Source organism: Mytilus californianus, unplaced genomic scaffold (genome assembly GCF_021869535.1).
Source record: "Mytilus californianus isolate M0D057914Y unplaced genomic scaffold, xbMytCali1.0.p SCAF_13, whole genome shotgun sequence".
NCBI lineage: Eukaryota > Metazoa > Mollusca > Bivalvia > Mytilida > Mytilidae > Mytilus > Mytilus californianus.
The window spans coordinates 5,591,514-5,615,229 of NW_026262615.1; the positions used below are offsets into that span (position 1 = coordinate 5,591,514).

The following is a 23,716-nucleotide window of genomic DNA, read 5'->3' on the forward strand; positions in this document are numbered from 1 at the left end:
GTCTAAAGTCATTATGCTGTAAATTGTTGTTGTCAACTAATAGGATATTATATATAAAATCGAATGGATAATCCATTCTTTGGATAAATTGAACAATTTCATTCGCAGTCAACAAAAAGTAATTACACTATAAATGTTTATATAATTAGCCATAATGTCTTTCCACTATGAAAAGCGACGTGTCTTGCTGTTTACACAATTTGGCGTATAAAATAAACTTTAAATTTATAAAATCCTGGATTCGCCCCTGCTGAAACTTGACCGAACGTGAACATTTCGAAATAGAAATACGTTTTTCATGACAAAGTAAAGACTGTTATTGATATAATAATACATTGCTCAGGTTGGTATGAGTTATTTTTAATTTATACTTGGAATTATAATTTGCTTTCCGATGGTACGTTGTAATTCAAAAGTTTTGTGATATTCGATCGGTAATTAGTTACATTACTTACAGGGATATTCCGAATGATGTTTACAAAACACAAAATGGAGAAAAATGCGTCAATTGTTTGCAGCTAGTGTACTGCTGTTTAGGTGAACAACTCATATGCTTGGTAAATATAAACTGATAATCACAATTAGAAACCAGTGTCTTACATACTGGAAACATTGTAAGAGGTGACAAAGTTGTATATTATCCTGTCACCGGTTCGACCACGCCGACGCATGGCGGCATGACATGATGTTTTTGTTTACATACCATCAAGGCATCATGTCTCTTTATGGTCCCGAAGATGGACAAGATGATACTAAAATTGAATAATCTATTTCTTTATTTTTTTTAAATAAAATCATTTAAATCGTAATCTTTCTTCCTGTATTTCTTTTACAATATTCATAAAGATGATGAAATTAAAAATACAGGGGAAGTAACTCATGATCTTTATAATTGTATATTTTTTATTTGGATAATATCAGCATTAGATGGACTGTGAAAATTAGATCAGGAGGTTGGGAAATTTTAAGTTAAAAAGTTTAAATTAAAAGTTTAGACCTCAGATCAGGAGGTTTTTTATCAACATTAATTTTTTTGTAAATTTAAACTGGTCGGATGTAAAAATTGTACCCCTATTTTTTACATTTTTCAAACCCCAACCGGGTCAAACCAAAGACTTAAAAATTGGTATTTGCTGCTTCTCCGCTAATCACTCTGCATTAAGGAGCAAGAGCAAAGACTGGTCGGCTCAGAATCAGAATAAGGTGTCCCGGTAAGATGAATGATGGTTACCTTGTGAACTAGCAAATGCATGTCATTTCGTAACCTGGTCGTTTCGTACCTGGTCGATTCGTAAATACGTTATTTTGTAACTGAGACGTTTCGTACCTGGTGTAATTATATATGGTTATAAAGTGTTAGTTTAAATGAAACAGTTAAAGTTATTATTTAAAAATGATCAAATTGTTCATCTTATAATAACAATATTGTAATATTTTTAATTTAAAACTTTCTTAAATCTTTTTAATTATTGGCTAATTGGTAATTACGCTCAGTGACAGCTTTAATGGTTTTATGACAACTAGTGACAGGTATTTAAAAGTAATTACAGTAGGTATAAATGATGATGGACAATTTAAATTCTTCTGTTCTATTCGCATGTGTGCAAAATTGTACTTGTAAAGTGTAAAATTATGTGCAATCAATTATTTAATAAATAAATATAGATATATATATATATACATCAATAAGTCTTTTTATTATTTTTTACGTAACCTACGACTCATATTGTTATTATATATTGATATAAGGTTACAAAACATCTCAGGTACGAAATGACCTAGTAAGTTACGAATTGACTATAGTTACGAAACGGCCTGCACCCTAACTAGCACTTTAAAAATCCAGCTCAGCTTGTCGGTATAGTATAAAGCAGGGTTACTATTCATATTACATTAACATGTTCTCGTCTTGAATATGCATTTTAATTTGCCGCTGGACATTAAGCTGCCATCCATCATCAATAAACAGAACCGCCATATTTACACTGTCATCCAGGCAGCAAACAAACAAAGATAACTTGTGTTCACAATGTTTTCAAGCAGGAAATACAAAAGAGGTTTGCCAATCCCAGTACATCATACACATCATCAGCTGTCTGAAGCGTAAAACTGATATATGTCACTCTGTAAATCAATGATACATTATACAAATATATCATGGTATATATTTTTACGTTTTTCTTCATTTCTTAGGGTATTTAAGCCATGGAAGGTGAAATTGAAAACCCAATAGAAGTACCAAGCTCTCCCTCAAGTTCACAACCAACAACACCATCTAAAACAACAAAGGACAGAATGGAAGAATTTCCCAGTAGAGCCTCATCAGAATGTAGCAGTAATAAAAGTAGCTCAGAGAAAACGCCACCTCTCAAACACTCTTATGAACCTCGTAGCTCTGTTGTGACTGGGGACCTGTTCCATGATAATGCCAGTACCTGTTCCAGTACATCATCTACAACCACCTCTTCTGTACCCCCACTTAATAAGAGGTTCCCAATCAGACCTGGTATTGTATGGAGAAAAGGGGAGAAAATAGAGGCAATGGATTTCATAGAAAAATGGTAATTTGGGCTACATGTATATTATGCAGAGATGTATATTGATGTAACCTTTATGATCTTTTAATAAACAAAATCAAAAATGATTTTTTTTATTAAACCATGCACATGATGCATGAAATGTTAATGAAAATAAATTTACTTTTATTTAGTGGTTTTACAAGAATTAAGGTTAACAGACATGACAGAACTGAAATTCTTATAAAATTTATAGTTATAAATCCTACATCATTGCTCATGTATACATGTATAAACATGATAAATGAAATGAAAAATATAAATTATGAATTTTTGAGAAATACAAGGTCATGTTAAAGGTATTGCATCAGTCATGTCAATAATGTCATTTTCATGATTATTTCTTGATTTTTATGATAAAAATTGAAACTTGACATAATAAGATTGACATTGGATAGAATTTGTATTGGAAATCATGACCACTTAATGTATAATGATGCATTGATTTGATGCATAGATTGAACATAAGTTGTTTTAGTAAATCTCTCTTGGGTGCACCTTTTTTGACACTAGACATTATGAACAATCAATATTCAATCATTTTGTGTACCTATTTTTAGATTAAAATTAATTATTGTATAGCAGTTAATATTATACAATACATGGACAATGTAGACCTTTAAAATTTATATTCAACATAAATAAATTTAGTTGTACAGGCAGTCAGGGGTACTACTTGTACAAGTAATTTTTATTTACTTGAAGAAGTAAATATTAATATACTTATATAAGTAAATTTGTAGGATACTTATACAAGTGTATTTTATTTACTTGTATGGGTAAATTATTTTTTGGCTTAGTTATGTCCCTTAGACATTCAGATTTTTTGACTTATACAAGTAAAAAAGTCATCCTATCTTCTTTTCTTGAATTCTTAAAACTTCTTTGCTCTAATAGAATTTTTAATTGTCTGTCATTTGCAGATGTCTGTCATTTGCAGATGTCTTTTCTAATCATTTAAGTGTAATTTCATGGAAAATGAAAATCTCATTTGTCTGTTATCTTCAGAACACTGCTCATTTACAAGCCCCGAAGGGGCAATTTTTGAAGGCCTTGCGCAAATACTTAAGATCTTTGCGCAATCAGTTTCTTTGTTGAATTAATGAGATGAAACATTGAACTCTAATAAAAAATTATTAGCTAACCTGAGAAAAATTGTTAAAGGCATGTTTTTACATCACAAAACTTGAGAATTTTTGTGGGATTGTGAAAAAAAATTACTTGTACAAGTAAATTTTTGAGAAAATTAAGGGGAGATTATTCAAACATTATAATTAACTTATATAAGTATATTTTATTTACTTTTTCAAGTAAATAAATATAACTTGTACAAGTAGTACCCCTGACTGACAGGGACTATTTCTCTTATGTGTGAACATAAATAATTTAAGGTATATTGGGACTATCTATCTTATGCGCACCTTTCTCGCTAGCTGCAGATCATAGGTTTATAAACCACTGGAGTAAAGCTGATGACCATAATCGATTCACGGTCATCCCAAGATGGCGGATGCAGAATTAATTCAGAATCTATATTGTCTGTTAAAGTGTTTCTATGATATATTCTATATAAAGCATACATTGGTATGATATCAATTTATAAAAGTTTCACACGGAAATCACAAATTACTACCGAGAAATGTATATGAAACAGGAAATTTGATTTGAAAACATCGCTAAGATGACCGTAATTCACAATCGAGATGACCGTACCAGTACCAGCGATTCAAAACAGGGATGACCGTAATTGGTAAAAGATGACCTTAATTTATATAGGAAAAAATAGAAAACTACGAATTTTGATTTGAAATTTTCCTAAATGAATGTTATAAATTATCAGTTATATTATTTAGTTTCATCAGAAATATCAATTATGGACTATTTTTTCTAAACAAACGAAACAAATGAAAACTCGTGAATAATGAACCAAAAAACAACATTTTAAGGTAGTCAGAAGGTTTATCACTGAGCATGTTGCAAATGTCATACCCTTGGAGTACTTAAAGTTCATTTCTATATAAAATCCAGATAATTTCAAATTATAGTCTGGCTAAATAACAAAGATGTGTTCTGTTCAGGGTTGATGCATGAATTTCCCCGAACAATTAAATATTGAAATTTTGCAAACTTTTTCAGGTAAGGGAACGATCATTTGACTCTGAGGTGAGGGCCGTGTAGATTTGATTGAGTCAGAATATTCATTTTAAGAATTTTGCGGGTCAGAAATTTATTTCAACCACTTTAGAGCAAGAATCTTTATTTTTTTATTTTTTTTTACTAAAAAATATACATGGCGGTAACAATAAATTTTATAGGAAGTTAAGCCAGAATATTTATTTTCAACTTTATTGAGGTAAGAAAATTGTTATGAAAAATCTGCCAGTCCCCACTGGAGTTTTACCAAGTAATGTACTTTGCAAAAACAATGTACATGTAAATTGCCGAGGATGAAAATACCAATAGACCAAAACTCCTAAATGAATCTATCTCCGGCACTTTCACTATGACATGTATGAAAAAAAGGTTCATAATAGAAAACCAACGAGAGTGAGTCAAAATTTTGCAATGACTCAAATCTTGAAGTTTACATCCTCAGAGTGATACTGAACAAATGATATCAACAATAAAATTGCTAAAATTATGAATGGTTCATGTCTTCATATGTATAAGTGCCCAGACATAAAATGTTTCAAAAATTTCAAGTAACTTGGTTTTATTAAACTACATATACCATCAAAACTATTCAACGATATATCCTTAAAAAGTAATAATATCTCAATTAAATAGAACAAATCTTTTAAAAACAAATAATTGGTTTTTTTTATGAAAAGGAATGCTAATTGATTACTGGTCAGTTGTCGGTATCCAGTGCATGCTATTCGCAACTTAATTTATAGAGAATTAAATAATTTGAAAAGTACATCAAACATGTAAGAATTATTTCAATAAAATATAAAAGGGGCATTAGCTACGAGATATAGAAAAAATAAAATATGATTTTTTTTTTTCAATCATTAACAGTCAGGGGACTTACTTAAATAAGTGATTTCTAAATCACTGATTCAAGAAATATTTTGCCCAGAAATGTTGGAAGTGAGAGTTGTCTTTCTTTAATAATCACCTATTTAAGTAGATCAAATAAATCACTAGACTTAGTGATTTAATTTTATTGTAGCTTTAAATATACAATACTAATGATCCAGGGACTAATTATGTTGCTAAAATTATCAGAACCAACATCTGTGTTGATACAATGTAGGATGACCGGTCATGTCAGGTGATGACCTTGTACTGAATCTAGGATAATGACATAAAAATCACTTGTTTAAGTATCATACCTTTATTTTCTTCCAAAAAATCACTTCTTTAAGTATTATTATTTTAATTACCCCCACTAATTTTAACACCCCCGAACAGTGAAATTTTGATCGCATTGATTAATCATATTTATATCCACTAACCGAGCCCCTATTGAGACAAACTCAACATTTTCTGTTGCTCGGATTATGGAATCACGGTCATCCTTGTTATATGTTTGGTCATCTTGAAAAAATAATGATGATGAATTACGGTCATCTTAGCGATTTTTTCAAATAAAATTTCCTGTTTCATATACATTTCTCGGTAGTAATTTGTGATTTCCGTGTGAAACTTTTATAAATTTATATCATACCAATGTATGCTTTATATAGAATATATCATAGAAACACTTTAACAGACAATACCGATTTTAACCTAATTCTGCATCCGCCATCTTGGGATGACCGTGAATCGAATTACGGTCATCAGCTTTACCCCAGTGACAAATGGTCCTTGTGATTTTTTTTTGACAATTTGGGGACCATGGACTATGGTCTGTAAATTGGCAAAAAATATAAGGACTATAAACATAACCAGACCTATCATGCCTATGGTCCCTCAGCTACTCTCTTGCCACTTGAAGTTTTGAACAATCACCATTCAATTCATATGTGTCCTTTTGTAATAGAACTAACTTATCATGTTTTACATCTAGTCCTTTAAAAGTTATGAATACAGAAAATCTGGCTTTAATCTTGGATATTATTGACCAGAGGTTCCGAAGGTTTTTTTGGACCTCAGTGGTCTTTTTGTCCAGTAACTGTCCAAGCATTACTGGTCCAGTCAGTGTTTTAGCAGTCTTTTACATAAGTATTACAAAATTCTTACATCTACACTGGTCATTTGGTCCAGTAATTGATGACATTTTACTGGACACATGCTGGATTTAACCATTTATTACTGGACATTGCCATAGTCTGATGGACCATGGAAATAACTGATTATTCTACTTTAGAAATCTGTCAATACTGTTAAAAAAATGAAAAACAAGCAGTAGAAAGAAAATTATTGAACTCTAAATATTTAAGTTTTACCCTTGTCTGTCTGTACGGATGTACGTACGTAGGTACGTCCGTTCGTACGTCCCATAATTGGTTTCCGTTCTCTAACTTGAGTTTGCCTCAACCAAATGTTATGAAACTTATACACAATGCTTATTACCAAAAAACACAGATCAAGTTTGTATTTTGGTGGCGTCACTTTAACTGTTCTAGAGTTATGCCCCTTTATAAATGGAAAAATTGCAAAATTTTTAGTTTCCATTTTTTAACTTAAGTTTGCCTCAACCAAATGTTATGAAACTTATACACAATGCTTATTACCACAAAACACAGATCAAGTTTGAATTTTGGTGGCGTCACTTTAACCGTTCTAGAGTTATGCCCCTTTATAAATGGAAAAATTGCAAAATTTTTAGTTTCCGTTCTCTAACTTAAGTTTGCCTCAACCAAATGTTATGAAACTTATACACAATGCTTATTACCACAAAACACAGATCAAGTTTGAATTTTGGTGGCGTCACTTTAACCGTTCTAGAGTTATGCCCCTTTATAAATGGAAAAAGTTGAATCAACTACAATCAATGCTTTATACAATGCAATGTTTAATTTTGACTTCCACTGATAAAACACAGATCAAGTTGAATTTGGGTAGTGTCACTTTAACCATTATTGAGTTATGCCCCTTTTTAATCGAAGGATTGCAAGATTTTTAGTTTCCATTCTGTAACTTAAGTTTGCCCAAACCAAACATTATGAAACCTATACACAATATTCATTACCACAAAACTAAGATCAAGTACAATTTTTTTGTTTCCGTTTTCTAACTTTAGTTTGCCTCATCCAAATGTTAGGAAACTTATACACAATGCTTATTACTACATAATACAGATTAAGTACGAAATTTGGTGGCGACACTTTTACCATTCTTGAGTTATGTCCCTTTATAAACATAAAAATTTCTGAATTTTTCATTTCCGTTCTCTAACTTTGGTTTGTCTCAACCAAATGTTACAAAACTTATACACAACCATTCTAGAGTTATGCGTGTTTACAAATAGAAAAATTGCTGAATTTTTAGTTTCTGTTCTCTACTTAAGTTAGCCTCAACCAAATGTTATGAGACTTACACACAATGCTTATTACCACAAAATTTTTGGGTGGTGTCACTTTTACCATTCTTCAGTTATGTCCCTTTATAACTATACGATATGCAAGCGGGTGCATCATCTGTGTCCACATTTATTTTATTGAGATCAGGCCTTAAAATATTAGAATCTGATCTAAATAATTTTAAAGATCATGTGTTCAGACTTTGTCTACAAGGATCTGATCATGATCACACCTAGTTCTGCTTTCTGTTCTGGTAACCTTTACATTAGCCAATGAAATTCCTGCCTCCAAATTTTAGAAGGTGTGTATCGTAAGGAAAAAAGAAGAAGATCCTGAAAGGTTGTCAAAACAGGAAAAAGTCTTAGATTGTTTCTGTTAAAATTCACCATTTTTGTTCACCTGGGACTATTTAGAGCTTTATAGAAAGACCTGTCTGTTGATAAGACTGTATGTTGTTAAGACCTGTCTGTTGTTAAGACCTGTATGTTGTTAAGACTGCATGTTGTTAAGACCTGTCTGTTGTTAAGACTGTATGTTGTTAAGACCTGTCTGTTGTTAAAACTGTATGTTGTTAAGACTGTATGTTGTTAAGACCTGTCTGTTGTTAAGACCTGTATGTTGTTAAGACCTGTCTGTTGTTAAGACCTGTATGTTGTTAAGACTGTATGTTGTTAAGACCTGTCTGTTGTTAAGACCTGTCTGTTGTTAAGACCTGTATGTTGTTAAGACCTGTCTGTTGTTAAGACTGTATGTTGTTAAGACTGTATGTTGTTAAGACTGTATGTTGTTAAGACCTGTCTGTTGTTAAGACCTGTATGTTGTTAAGACCTGTCTGTTGTTAAGACCTGTCTGTTGTTAAGACCTGTCTGTTTTAAAACTGTCTGTTGTTAAGACCTGTCTGTTGTTAAGACCTGTCTGTTGTTAAGACCTGTCTGTTGTTAAGACCTGTCTGTTGTTAAGACCTGTATGTTGTTAAGACCTGTCTGTTGTTAAGACTGTATGTTGTTAAGACTGTATGTTGTTAAGACTGTCTGTTGTTAAGACTGTCTGTTGTTAAGACTGTCTGTTGTTAAGACCTGTCTGTTGTTAAGACCTGTCTGTTGTTAAGACCTGTCTGTTGTAAAGACCTGTATGTTGTTAAGACCTGTCTGTTGTTAAGACCTGTCTGTTGTTAAGACTGTATGTTGTTAAGACTGTATGTTGTTAAGACCTGTCTGTTGTTAAGACCTGTCTGATGTTAAGACTGTCTGTTGTTAAGACCTGTCTGTTGTTAAGACCTGTCTGTTGTTAAGACTGTATGTTGTTAAGACTGTATGTTGTTAAGACCTGTCTGTTGTTAAGACCTGTCTGTTGTTAAGACCTGTATGTTATTAAGACTGTCTGTTGTTAAGACCTGTCTGTTGTTAAGACCTGTATGTTGTTAAGACCTGTATGTTGTTAAGACCTGTATGTTGTTAAGACCTGTCTGTTGTTAAGACCTGTCTGTTGTTAAGACCTGTCTGTTGTTAAGACCTGTATGTTATTAAGACTGTCTGTTGTTAAGACCTGTCTGTTGTTAAGACCTGTATGTTGTTAAGACCTGTATGTTGTTAAGACCTGTCTGTTGTTAAGACCTGTCTGTTGTTAAGACCTGTCTGTTGTTAAGACCTGTATGTTATTAAGACTGTCTGTTGTTAAGACCTGTCTGTTGTTAAGACCTGTATGTTGTTAAGACCTGTCTGTTGTTAAGACCTGTCTGTTGTTAAGACCTGTATGTTGTTAAGACCTGTATGTTATTAAGACTGTCTGTTGTTAAGACCTGTCTGTTGTTAAGACCTGTATGTTGTTAAGACCTGTCTGTTGTTAAGACCTGTCTGTTGTTAAGACCTGTCTGTTGTTAAGACTGTCTGTTGTTAAGACCTGTATGTTGTTAAGACCTGTCTGTTGTTAAGACTGTCTGTTGTTAAGACCTGTATGTTGTTAAGACCTGTATGTTGTTAAGACCTGTCTGTTGTTAAGACCTGTATGTTGTTAAGACCTGTATGTTGTTAAGAATGTATGTTGTTAAGACTGTCTGTTGTTAAGACCTGTCTGTTGTAAAGACCTGTCTGTTGTTAAGACCTGTCTGTTGTTAAGACTGCATGTTGTTAAGACCTGTCTGTTGTTAAGACTGTATGTTGTTAAGACCTGTCTGTTGTTAAGACTGTCTGTTGTTAAGACCTGTCTGTTGTAAAGTTCTGTCTGTTGTTAAGACCTGTCTGTTGTTAAGACTGCATGTTGTTAAGACCTGTCTGTTGTTAAGACTGTATGTTGTTAAGACCTGTCTGTTGTTAAGACTGTCTGTTGTTAAGACCTGTCTGTTGTAAAGACCTGTATGTTGTTAAGACTTGTATGTTGTTAAGACCTGTCTGTTGTTAAGACCTGTCTGTTGTTAAGACCTGTATGTTGTTAAGACCTCTCTGTTGTTAAGACCTGTATGTTGTTAAGACCTGTCTGTTGTTAAGACTGTATGTTGTTAAGACCTGTATGTTGTTAAGACCTGTCTGTTGTTAAGACTGTATGTTGTTAAGACATGTCTGTTGTTAAGACCTGTCTGTTGTTAAGACCTGTCTGTTGTTAAGACTGTGTGTTGTTAAGACCTGTCTGTTGTTAAGACCTGTCTGTTGTTAAGACCTGTCTGTTGTTAAGACTGTGTGTTGTTAAGACCTGTCTGTTGTTAAGACCTGTCTGTTGTTAAGACCTGTCTGTTGTTAAGACTGTGTGTTGTTAAGACCTGTCTGTTGTTAAGACCTGTATGTTGTTAAGACCTGTCTGTTGTTAAGACTGTGTGTTGTTCTCTAGATGTCTTTTAGTTATTCTTGTCATTTGGTGTTTGTCACATTGACATCATACCTCACATTTCCTTTATTTTTTACAATTCTTATACAAATTAAAAAATCAATGAATCTTATACAGGTACCCAGCAAAAATTATAGAAATAGATGAAGACGATATAGCAGTGCTTATACATTTTGAAGGATGGAATCAACGCTATGATCAGTGGATGGACATGGGCAGTGAAAAAATACGACCTAAAGCTAGGCATTCTGGGAGGAAAGAAAAGAGAAAATCTTTGAATAATGTATGATTTTTAAGATCAATGATATTTTTGTTTTAATGAACATAAAGAAAATATTGACAAAAACATTTAGCCACTGCATTTATGTACAGTATCAGCTGATTATAATGAACATAAAAAAATAATATTGACAAGAACATTTAGCTAGACTTATACAGTATCAGCTGATTGTAATGAACATAAAGAAAATATTGACAAGAACATTTAGCTAGACTTATACAGTATCAGCTGATTGTAATGAACACAAAGAAAAATCGACAAGAACATTTAGCTAGACTTATACAGTATCAGCTGATTGTAATGAACACAAAGAAAAATCGACAAGAACATTTAGCTAGACTTATACAGTATCAGCTGATTGTAATGAACACAAAGAAAAATTGACAAGAACATTTAGCTAGACTTATACAGTATCAGCTGATTGTAATGAACACAAAGAAAAATTGACAAGAACATTTAGCTAGACTTATACAGTATCAGCTGATTGTAATGAACACAAATCTGATCTAAATAATTTCAAAGATCATGTGTTCAGACTTTGCCTACAAGGATCTGATCATGATCACACCTAGTTCTGCTTTCTGTTCTGGTAACCATTACATTAGCCAATGAAATTCCTGCCTCCAAATATTAGAAGGTGTGTATCATAAGGAAAAAACCTGAGGATCCTGAAAGGTTGTCAAAACAGGAAATAGTCTTAGATAGGCATGATAGGGCAACAAAGTCATTAAATGTATATACATATATACATATACTTAAAATATTTTTAAAATTATGACTTTTTCAAACATAGGAACTGCTCATACATGTCATAATTATGAAATTAAAAAAGTTGGTTTTGTGAAAACTGGAACCCTAGAACAAAGTAATTTTGCTCTTTAAATCTATTATTTACTGTCAATATTTGTCATGTAAAAAAAAAAAAATTTTGAGGATGGTTATTAGTTTTTTTTTTCAGGAATATAAAGTTGGAGATCAGGTGTATGCTAGGTGGACAGATTGTAAAATGTATCCAGCAAAGATAACAGCCATTCAAGCTGAGGGTAATAGTCATATTTCAATTGATATGTATCTCTTGACAAGGGGAAAACATCATGCCCTGCCCCTCTCATTATCATAGCATGTAGTGTTATAAACATGACAGCTTAAATTGATTTTGGTAATATTAATATTTCAATTGATATGTATCTCTTGACAAGGGGAAGACATCATGCCCCACCCTTCTCATTATCATAGCATGTAGTGTTATAAACATGACAGCTTAAATTGATTTTGGTAATATTAATTTCAATTGATATGTATCCCTTGACAAAGGGAAGACATCATGCCCCCCCCCCCCCTTTTCCCTTTTACATTAACATAGCATGTAGTGTTTATGACAGCTCACATTGACTTTGCCATTTCAACCTGTAGTAGATGAGATTTAGGAAAAACGGGAAGACGTTCCTTTTAGAATTATTTGTTATTTGTTATTTCTATTTTAATCCAAATAAAAGAAAAAAAAATCAATTTATGTGAGTTTCAAGTGAGATTAATGAATGAATAATGATTAATGTAAATTTCACTCACATGAATTACAGGTGAATTCAGATTCATGTGAAATTCATGTGAGTGAAATTTCCCTGTGAACATGGTGAAGTTCTTTACCCATTCATGAATATTCATGACATGTGACCATTTGTTTGCACTTTTAAAAAAAACCTGTACCATCAGGAAGAGACACATTTATTCACACATAATTAATGAGCATCTGTATGTGCAATTCTGATTATTCAAATCATAATGTGTTCTATGTGATTTATAAGATATAGAATTAAAGGTTATAGCGAGTAGCACACCTACATTGGTGTTTGTTTATTGTAAAGGCCATAGAATATAATCACTTTATATTCGAACGAACATATAGCATGTATAGTGCCTTCCGTACATAAAAAGGATGAAAATTTATTTTGAATATAATGAATTTATAGTGCCTTCAGTACATAAAAAGGATGAAAATTTATTTTGAATATAATGAAATATTGTAAATTATATAGGATAAGAAGTTGATACCTTTTAAAAGTAATAGCTTACATTATAAATGGAAACTTAACATGTGATGGGGACATTTTTGTATGACTTAAAGGATCTTTGGTGGAAAAATGAAAAACGAATTGTTGGCAGTACTCATCTCACACTTACTATAGATAAAACTTTATATTATGTGATAAAAATTTCAGAAATCGAAGAATCATAATGACAAATTCAACATCTCTCCTATTTCAAACTAATGCTGTCCACATAACATTTTTGGAGGGATATACAGCTAACCTGTTTTATTTTCATTATAAGATGTTTTCAGGATAAGAAGATTATATTTCAATGTATAATTGACATAGTTTTTGTTATAGATACATTTGAGGTTTTTTTCTACGATGGTTTCAAGAAAGTTGTACAAGGAATGAACATAAAGCCAATGCCACCTGAACTAAAACAACAGGTAAGATATGCAGGACTGTGTGCTCACCTGGTCTGCAGTGGGACTTCTATTTACTCACCTGGTCTGCAGGGGGACTTCTATTTACTGACTTGGTCTGCAGGGGGACTTCTATTTACTGACTTGGTCTGCAGTGGAATTTATATTTACTCACCTGGTCTGCAGGGGGACTTCTATTTACTCACCAGGTCTGCAGGGGGACTTCTATTTACTCGCCTTGTCTGCAGGGGGACTTCTATTTACTGACTTGGTCAGCAGGGGAATTTATATTTACTCACCTGGTCTGCAGGGGGACTTCTATTTACTCACCTGTTCTGCAGGAGGACTTCTATTTACTCAACTGGTCTGCAGGGGAATTTATATTTACTCACCTGGTATGCAGGGGAACTTCTAGTTACTGACTTAGTCTGCAAGGGGACTTCTATTTACTCACTAGGTCTGCAGGGGGACTTCTATTTACTCACCTGGTATGCAGGAGGACTTCTATTTACTGACTTGGTCTGCAGGGGAACTTATATTTACTCACCTGGTATGCAGGGGGAATTCTTTTTACTCACCTGGTCTGCAGGGGGACTTCTATTTACTGACACGGTCTGCAGGGCGACTTATGTTTACTTACCAGGTATGCAGGGGGACTTCTATTTACTGACTTGGTCTGCAGGGGGACTTCTATTTACTCACCTGGTATGCAGGGGGACTTCTATTTACTGACTTGGTCTGCAGGGGAATTTATATTTACTGACTTAGTCTGCAGGGGGACTTCTATTTACTGACTTGATCTGCAGGGGGACTTCTATTTACTCACCAGGTCTGCAGGGGGACTTCTATTTACTCACCTGGTATGCAGGGGGACTTCTATTTACTGACTTGGTCTGCAGGGGAATTTATATTTACTAACCTGGTATGCAGGGGGACTTCTATTTACTGACTTGGTCTGCAGGGGAATTTATATTTACTGACTTAGTCTGCAGGGGGACTTCTATTTACTGACTTGATCTGCAGGGGGACTTCTGTTTACTCACCAGGTCTGCAGGGGGACTTCTATTTACTCACCTGGTATGCAGGGGGGCTTTTATTTACTGACTTGGTCTGCAGGGGAATTTATATTTACTCACCTGGTATGCAGGGGGACTTCTATTTACACACCTGGTCTGCAGGGGGACTTCTATTTACTGAATTGGTCTGCAGGGGGATTTCTGTTTACTCACCAAGTTGCAGGGGGACTTCTATTTACTGACTTGGTCTGCAGGGGGACTTCTATTTACTCACCTGGTATGCAGGGGGACTTCTATGTACTGACTTGGTCTGCAGGGGAATTTATATTTACTGACTTAGTCTGCAGGGGGACTTCTATTTACTGACTTGGTCTGCAGGGGGACTTCTATTTACTCACCTGGTATGCATGGGGACTTCTATTTACTGACTTGGTCTGCAGGGAAATTATATTTACTCACCTGTTCTTCAGGGGGACATCTATTTACTGACTTGGTCTGCAGGGGACTTCTATTTACTGACTTGGTCTGCAGGGGGACTTCTATTTACTAACCTGGTCTGCAGGGGGACTTCCGTTCACATACCTGGTATGCAGGGTGGCTTCTATTTACTCACCAGGTCTGCAGGGGGACTTCTATTTACTCACATGGTATGCAGGGGACTTTTATTTACTCACCAGGTCTGCAGGGGGACTTCTATTTACTCACCAGGTCTGCAGAGGGATTTCTTTATACTCACCTGGTATGCAGGTGGACTTCTATTTACTGACCTGGTCTGCAGGGGTACACCAATTTACTCACCTGGTCTGCAGGGGGACTTCATTTTGTTCACTTTTCCCTAGGGGCCATCCTATTTGCTCACTTTTCCCTAGGGGCAATCCTATTTTTTCAATTTTTCTCCAGGGGCAATCCTATTTGCATACTTTTCCTCAGGGGTATTTCTATTTGCTCAACTTTTCTGCAAGTTCAATTCTATTTGCTAGTCTGTGCTTCATAGGCATTGTTATTTGTTTGCCTATGCTGCATGGGCATTTCCATATGCTCATCTGTGCTGCACGGGCATTTCTGTAGAACACAATTTGTGCTCTTTGCTGTAAATTTCTTAGTCTTATGGGACCAGAAAGCAATTAACCTTAATCCAGAATTTTCTGCTATGAAAAATTGCACTTGAGAATTTTATTTTTACTTTTTGGAAAAGATGCATGGCAAGAAATGGTTTATGTATGTCTGATATCTGGAAGAAAAACAGAGAGTAAATATTTTTAGAAAAGTAAACTTGATAATTAAGATATATGTTTTTTAATTGGCAGAAAATAGAAATTGTTCATGTGTTACCAAAAGATATGAGAAAAAGGTCTTCAACAGATACTGAAGAAGGCAAAAAGAGACTTTCAACAGAAACTGAAGATGGCAAAAACAGACTTTCAATGGAAAGTGAAGATGGCAAAAAACGACTATCAACAGACATTGAAGATGTTAAAATGGAACCTTTGACAGAAAGTGAAGGTACACATACAAAATGATTGGTTCAAATAAAAGAAGCTCATTGGTTCTTTTTATAATGGACAAGTTTAGAAATTGTGATGCATTCTGGAAAATGGGAATGTCATTGTTTTGAACATTCTGATTGGTCCAAATTAACATTTACTAGACTGCAATTAATTCACAGGGACCATATATTTATTAATTGGTCCATTGGTTCTGTTGTCCAATTCAGTGATTCAATCCTGTCACTGTAATATACAAGAATACTCGTGATTTGTTTAGTTACCTCCATCATTAGAGCTATTTTCCTAATGCTTGTTGTTTAAATGAGAATGTATACAAGCTGAAGCCCTGCCTATCTATTGATTGCAGATGTCAATCTTAATAACAATGCTTGAGCAAACATTTTGGCAAACAAAGCAAGCAAACCAACCAAACCTTTAAACAACCAAGCATTAGGAAAATAGATCTAATTTAAAAAAATTACATGCATCTTTTATAATGCACCACCATATTTTCTATATTAACAAATGTTTTTAAACTTTATCAAGATAGTGGTGCGAACTGTAGTTTCTGTTTTAATCTTGTATCTTTCAAGTAGTAAGTCTGTCTGAGGCAAAGCTGAAATTACAAAGTTAATGCTTTTATTAATCTCTAACTCCTCGGCAGGAAATTTCTTGCTCAAATAATCTTTTTTGTTCCTTATTTCTTCTTTCTCTTTTTAAAGGAAGGAAAAAGAGGCGTTATCAATGTGACAAAGGTAATCCAAGGAAGAATTTTCAATATGCTTTCCGCTGATTCTTTATTGTTCGTAATTTGCTTGCCTATTGTACTGTGGATAGTTGTATTTTAGACAAGTGTATGCTATCTAAATGCTACATGTATATAGCATGTATAGTAGTGTGATCCTTACAGGAAATTGACACATTAAGATTAAAAAATTATTTTTGAAATTCAAGTTTTAAGACATACTAATGTTGAAGATGAACATTTAAAGCTCAATTCCCTTACCCTTTTTTTATGAATATTCAAATTGTATGAAAAAAAGAGAAAAAGGGCAAAATAAATATATGAGTGTTTCCTGTCTCCCAACATGCCCGATAATTGATTGCAAATCTCTTAAACATTTTATTGCTTTACCAAGATAAAATATTAAAGTCATATGAAACGAGTTTCTTGTAAATGTTATCGAAATTATTGAACCAATGCATGCAGATATACTTAACTAAGTCCTGTATTCACGTTTTTTATATTTCTATGAATCAATAACTTATTATCGACAAATGATATTTCATTTAGTGATTGTTGATCGCAAGCTTATTTACTTTCTTGTTTGTTTGTCGACTTTTATTAGATCGTGACATTGATAAACAATCAACACAGAGTATGTGGAGCAATATCTGCAAATCATTGTATGGGAAGACAATAATTCAATAGCAGTACATTTATGAAGATTTTGAAAATATAAAGAATTTCTTTTACAAGAAAGTCCACATACACTTTTTTTAAAGTAAATCTGCATGTATATAAAAAATATTCAACTTTTATGCCACCGCCGTCATCATAGGAGGCATTTTAAAGAGTTACCCTTGTCTGTCTGTCCGTCCGTCCGTACATACATCCCAAAATTGGTTTCCGTTCTCTAACTTTAGTTTGCCTCATCCCAATGTTATGAAATTTGTACACAATGCTTATTACCAGAAAACAAAGATCATGTTGGAATTCGGGTGGCATCACTTTTACTGTTCTTGAGTTATGCCCCTTTATAATGTTATATGCAAGCGGAGGTATCATCTGTGTCCCATGGACACTTTCTTCATTTATTTTTAATTATTGAAGTTTCAAATGTCTTTAAAGAAAAAGTGAATTTTGTTGTTAGAGAAGACAACTTATTTGAATTAAATTTTTTTATACAGTTGATAAAAATCGAGTGAAAAAGTTACATTTGATATTGCAAAAGTGCCATCCTACTGTGCAAAATTTCAAGCTGTGTAGTTTTTAGTTAAGACTGGACTTGCACAAAACATGTATATTTTTGAATTTTCCAGATTTTGTTTAAAAAAAATTAAAAAATTTAAACATTTTTATGGTAGGAGACTGGAAAGAGAATTATTTTGCATAATTTTTAATGCCTTCAGACTTGTTTATGTTACAATGATAGAACTAGCAGTGTACAGATAAACAGTTGGAGCTCAGACATAAATAAGTTGAATTTTGCTTTTGACTTATAGAGGTCTTAATTTGCATGTTTTATGGGTCATCTCCCTTTATTTCAGAACAAAATATGACTTCAACAGGTCAATTATAATGATTGTTAAGCAAAAACATATTAAACAAAATCGAAATGTTGCAAATATTGAATTCTTCAAGTCAATAATCTACCAAAATTGGCCAACTTCAATAGCAATATACAAATAAAGAAAGGTCAAACATCAACATGAAATTGTGACATCATTGTTGGGCAACGCTTTGTCTTCTCATGAAAAATATGAGTGACAGTCTGAAATACGGAGACCATATCAGGCAATGCTTTGTCTTCTGAAGCAAAATATGAGCGACAATCGTAATAATGGAGACCATGTCAGGCAACGCTTTGTCTTCTGAAGAAAAATATGAGTGACAGTCTTAAAAAAACGGAGACCATGTCAGGCAATGCTTTGTCTTCTGAAGAAAAATATGAGTGACAGTCTTAATAATGGAGACCATGTCAGGCAACGCTTTGTCTTCTGAAGAAAAATATGAGTGACGGTCTTAAAAAAACGGAGACCATGTCAGGCAACGCTTTGTTTTCTGAAGAAAAATATCAGTGACAGTCTTAATAATGGAGACCATGTCAGGCAACGCTTTGTCTTCTGAAGAAAAATATGAGTGACAGTCTGAAAAGTGGAGACCATGTCAGGCAGCGCTTTGTCTTCTAAAGAAAAATATGAGTGACAGTCTTAAAAACGGAGACCATGTCAGGCAACGCTTTGTCTTCTAAAGAAAAATATAAGTGACAGTCTTAATAACGGAGACCATGTCAGGCAACACTTTGTCCTCTGATGAAAAATTTGAGGGACAGTCTTAAAAACGGAGACAATGTCAGGCAACGCTTTGTCTTGTGAAGAAAAATATGAGTAACAGTCTTAAAAATGGAGACACTGTTCATTCACTTTCTAATGCAACTATTGATAACCACTATAGGTTGCACTTTGTAAATACAGCTGTTTCTCAAACCACGCCTCTTTTGGGGAGATATAGAATATTCATAGATAATTAATTTTGTTTACATACTGGTTCCCAGTTATGATCTCTATGTTTCATCTCATAGAGACATAACATGGGAATGTTACCAGTAAATATACATATGCATATTGTTTGTATTGAAATCTGTGGTAATCCTACAGTTAAGGTAGGGGTTGTTAAGAAATTTAGTGTTAGTTTAAACTCTTAGAAGTTCGGGCATATAAACATGGAAATTTGCCACACAGCCCTATATTTTGACCTTTTAAAAAAATAGTAGTGCATATGAAGTTTCCATTCTAGGATATGATTTTTTACAAAACTTCATAGTAAAAGTGGTACAGTTTTAGCCGTAAAAGGAGTTCCTATGGGAAATTGTATTGTCAATATTTACAGAAATGCAACCTAAAAGATGAAAAAAACAACTTAGATGTGAGAAAAAAGTTCAGTCAGATAATTACTTAAATAAAGATAGCTCATTCCCTTGTAGATTTGTTTTTATTGATATAACGGTTGGTGATGTACTTTGGCCACAAAGTCAAATAGAGTGTTTTCATCCTTTTATGAAACATAAATTGACCTAACTAAGTCTGTTATTTTCTGACTTAGATGGTTCCAAAATTGTAAACAAATTTTTATCATGATATATATTTTGACTTCTGTAAGTCAGAAAAATAGAGACTGGATTATGTCTGAGCTCTGACTGATGTATGTCATTATATCAACATAAAGTAAAATTTTCAATGATAGTGTTGGTGGAATGCTCAGTTACTTTAAGTGCAAAGTCAAGAAATTTTGTTGGAATAAGATTTGTCCATTCACATAATGCTTGTGGAATCTGGTTTTGCACAAGTTGCAATGAAATGATTGCTTAAACAGTTTATATTGCTGTATGGCTATAGCTACTTGAGAAAGATGACTGCTTTGCTTTTTGTATGATTTTTAAATTGGCCTGTTACATATCTATTTTTAATGAAGTGCTTTGAATTTTTTTCCAAAAATTCTGTACATTTTTTAGTATGAGTACTAATTGGTTATTTCTGATTTATATATAAAAGCAAATAATAATGATATGGTTTGAATAGGTAAATTAAAAAAATTTAAGTTCTTAGACCACTTTCATTCTGTGTCAGAAACCTATGCTGTGTCAAATATTTAATTACAATCCAAATTCAGTGCTGTATCAAGCTTGAATGTTGTGTCCATACTTGCCCCAACTGTTCAGGGTTCGACCTCTGTGGTCGTATCAAGCTGCGCCCCAGCGGAGCATTTTATTAAAATGTAGGTTTTTATTTTTGGGACACTTATCCAGCTGCAGTTTTCGCAAAAATAAAAACACTTCAGATACTTTTGAAGTCACTGTTCATCATTCAGTTTTCTGTTCGTCATTGTTGACTTTTATGTTAAAGCCAAAATTAGGTGATATTTGAGTAAGACTTAAAGAAAAGATAATGTTGGATTTTCAATACAAAGGGCCATTGTGAACCACAAATATATAAATATCTCATAGGGTTATATGCAAACTTTGTGAAAATCCACAAGTATATACAAAATACAATTTTTGTCTCGCCTGCGACTTTCAGCGAGACATAGGGATTGCTTTTTCAGCGACAGCTGAGGCAGTTGTAAAGTTTTCTGCTTAAGTTTGTTTGATAGGAACTACTTGTAACAGATCATTGATATTTAATACAAAGTTGCATTACTATCAGTACATATCAGTTTGATGACTATTTTGAGGCCTTGCCCCTTAGGTCATGGTCCAGTGACTATGAATTAATTAGCAATTTTCAAAGTTAAGTTTTCTGCATAAGTCAGTTTGATAAGATCTACTTGTGATAGATCAATGATATTTTGTATAAAGGGGCATTACTCTTTGTACATTTCAAGGCCCTACCCACAAGATCATGGTACAGCGACTATGAATTAATAAGCAATGTTGCTGTCCATCAGATTGTCTTTTTATACGCCCGTTTACGGGACGTATTATGGTATACCGTTGTCCATCTGTCTGTCCGTCCATCTGTCCGTCGTCAACATGTTGGACATTAACTCAAAAATGCTGTAACCAATTTGCATAAAACTTTGGTGAATTGTTTATATGTATTGATGTGAGCTCCCTTTTGTTTTTTATAAAATTTAGATTTTACGTTTCCGAGTTATGGGATTTTATTCATTAAAAAAAGGGGGATTTGATTTTCCAGTTTTCGGACAATAAGTCAAGAATGCTTTCACCAACTTGCACGAAATGGTGGTGAATTGTTTATATCTATTGACATGAGCTCCCTTTCGATTTTTTATAAATGTTAGATTTTACGTTTCCGAGTAACAGGGTTTTATTCAGAAAAAAGGGGGGGATTTTCCAGTTTTCGGACAAAAACTCAAAAATGCTTTCAGCGATTCTTTTGAAACTTTGGTGAATTGTTTGTATGTATTGATGTAAGCTCCCTTTAGAATTTTATAAATTTTACATTTTACATTTCTGAGTTATGGGGGTTTTATTCATTAAAAAAGGGGTGATTTTCCAATGGGGTTTTATTCATTAAAAAAAGGGGTGATTTTCCAGTTTTCGGACAATAATTCAAAAATTCTGTCACCAATTCTCATGAAACTTTGGCGAATTGTTTATATCTATTCATGTAAGCTCCCTTTTTATTTTCATAAATTTCTAATATGACATTGAGAATTAATTGAACTTTATTTGTTTATAGTCTGACAACAGATTTACTAAGTATTGCACAACAATAAGAAATCTTTAATTGAATATAAATTCAATTCATATAACCAATTTCAAGTTCTTTGACTACATTTATTCAGAAACCTATAATATGTCAAATATTTAATTACAATCCAAATTCAGACCTGAATCAAGCTTGAATATTGTGTCCATTTTTGCCCCAACTGTTCAGGGTTGGACCCCTGCGGGTTGTATCTAGCTGCACTCAGCGAAGCAGTTTATTATTGAATTTTATGCGGACAGGGTAGACATATCTCCATGCCAACAACTTATTCTCAAATACAGTTTTTCTTCACAAAAATTTGAACTCACGAATATAGATAAATTCACGGTATGCCACCCTGTTCACATTTTCATATAACAAATATAGCTCATGCTATTTAGAATTGATAACTGGAATACAAATACCGTATATTCTGAAATTATTGGCATTATTGAACAATGAGCAAAAATGTCAGATTAATTATTGCAATTTCATGAAATGCTGCACACAAATAATGCTTTCAAAATTCAAAATGCAATTTTTGATTTTTGTGAAACCTATAAACGTATTTACACTTTTGGTATTTAGCTGAATTTTGTCTCCGAATGATCTTAGATCTGCTCAGAATAACCAACAATCACTTTTTTAATTGTGATGTCATCTTTTACGGGAACTTGTGTGATTTTACGTAATGACAGACAAATTTGCATACAAGTAACTACGTCTATTCTAGTAGACAGCATTATAATCATATAAAACTGAATTTCTGGAATATACTTCTTTTTAGCCGCACCATCAGGATTTGAAGTTGAAGCTGCGCTTGTTCTCCCTCTGGTAGAAGAACCAGCGGCTAAAAGACATAAGAGAGAAAGAAATCCTGAAACAAGGAGAAAAGCAATGGCCAGGAAAAGACAAAGGATGTTTATATCAGGGTCATTATTTGTCAGCAGACGACGACCGAAACCTAAGCCAAAGAAGTCACCGGTTAAACATGGGGTAATTAATAATAAGTAGTTACTGGTGTAAAGAGAACCTACAAACTAAAAATGTGAGATCAGATAAGACAATTTGGAAAGAAGATAGATAAAATATTTTTTTTATATTTTTAAGGATTATTTTCCAAATCTTCCCTTTCAGCTGAGAGGACTAAGAATTTTTCTAGGACTATTTGATATGTTGTATCCCTCCAAATTCTTTTAAAGATTTTCATTGTAAATAATGACAGACTATTGTTTGACAGTGTTTAAACAATTTTATTAGAATTGCACTCAATAAATTTATTATGACAAGACTTTGTTTTTAGGAAACAGAGAAATGGACTAAGTGCAGTGTTCTCACACTTATGATTTTCATATAAACACTATGTAAAACTCTTTACATCCTAATAGTTTGATTGATTGATTGATTGTTGGTTGCTTTACGCCGCATTAGCACAACAAGGCTATATCGCGGCGAGAGCTAATTCGATTAATAGTTTGAGGAATTTTACTAGTGATAAATATAAAGATAAAGAGATGTGGTTTGAATTCCAATCAGACAACTATCCACCAGACTTCAAATGCATGGTTATAAGCAATTATAGGTCACTGTACAGCCTTCAACAATGAGCAAAACCCATACAGTATAGTCATCTATAAAATGCCTCACATGAAAAATGTGAAGAATTCAAAGGACAATGAA

The 23,716-nt window shown here is 33.3% G+C and overlaps 1 protein-coding gene across 5 annotated transcripts in view; it reads left to right on the top strand.

Annotated features, from left to right (window-relative positions):
* The first annotated feature begins 465 nt into the window (after positions 1 to 465).
* The window catches only part of LOC127723057 (PHD finger protein 20-like protein 1), a 59,165-nt gene continuing 35,914 nt past the window's right edge, over positions 466 to 23,716 (top strand). For 4 of the 5 annotated variants that reach the window (XM_052229493.1, XM_052229494.1, XM_052229492.1 and 1 more), the window contains exons 1-8: positions 466 to 557; positions 2,194 to 2,561; positions 10,982 to 11,147; positions 12,103 to 12,187; positions 13,535 to 13,623; positions 15,923 to 16,118; positions 16,825 to 16,857; positions 22,824 to 23,032. In XM_052229493.1, the coding sequence (XP_052085453.1) occupies positions 2,206 to 2,561; positions 10,982 to 11,147; positions 12,103 to 12,187; positions 13,535 to 13,623; positions 15,923 to 16,118; positions 16,825 to 16,857; positions 22,824 to 23,032 (1,134 nt within the window). In that variant the 5' untranslated portion in view covers positions 466 to 557; positions 2,194 to 2,205. The remainder of the gene's footprint in view (positions 558 to 2,193; positions 2,562 to 10,981; positions 11,148 to 12,102; positions 12,188 to 13,534; positions 13,624 to 15,922; positions 16,119 to 16,824; positions 16,858 to 22,823; positions 23,033 to 23,716) is intronic. The other variant, XM_052229495.1, reaches the window with a different exon arrangement.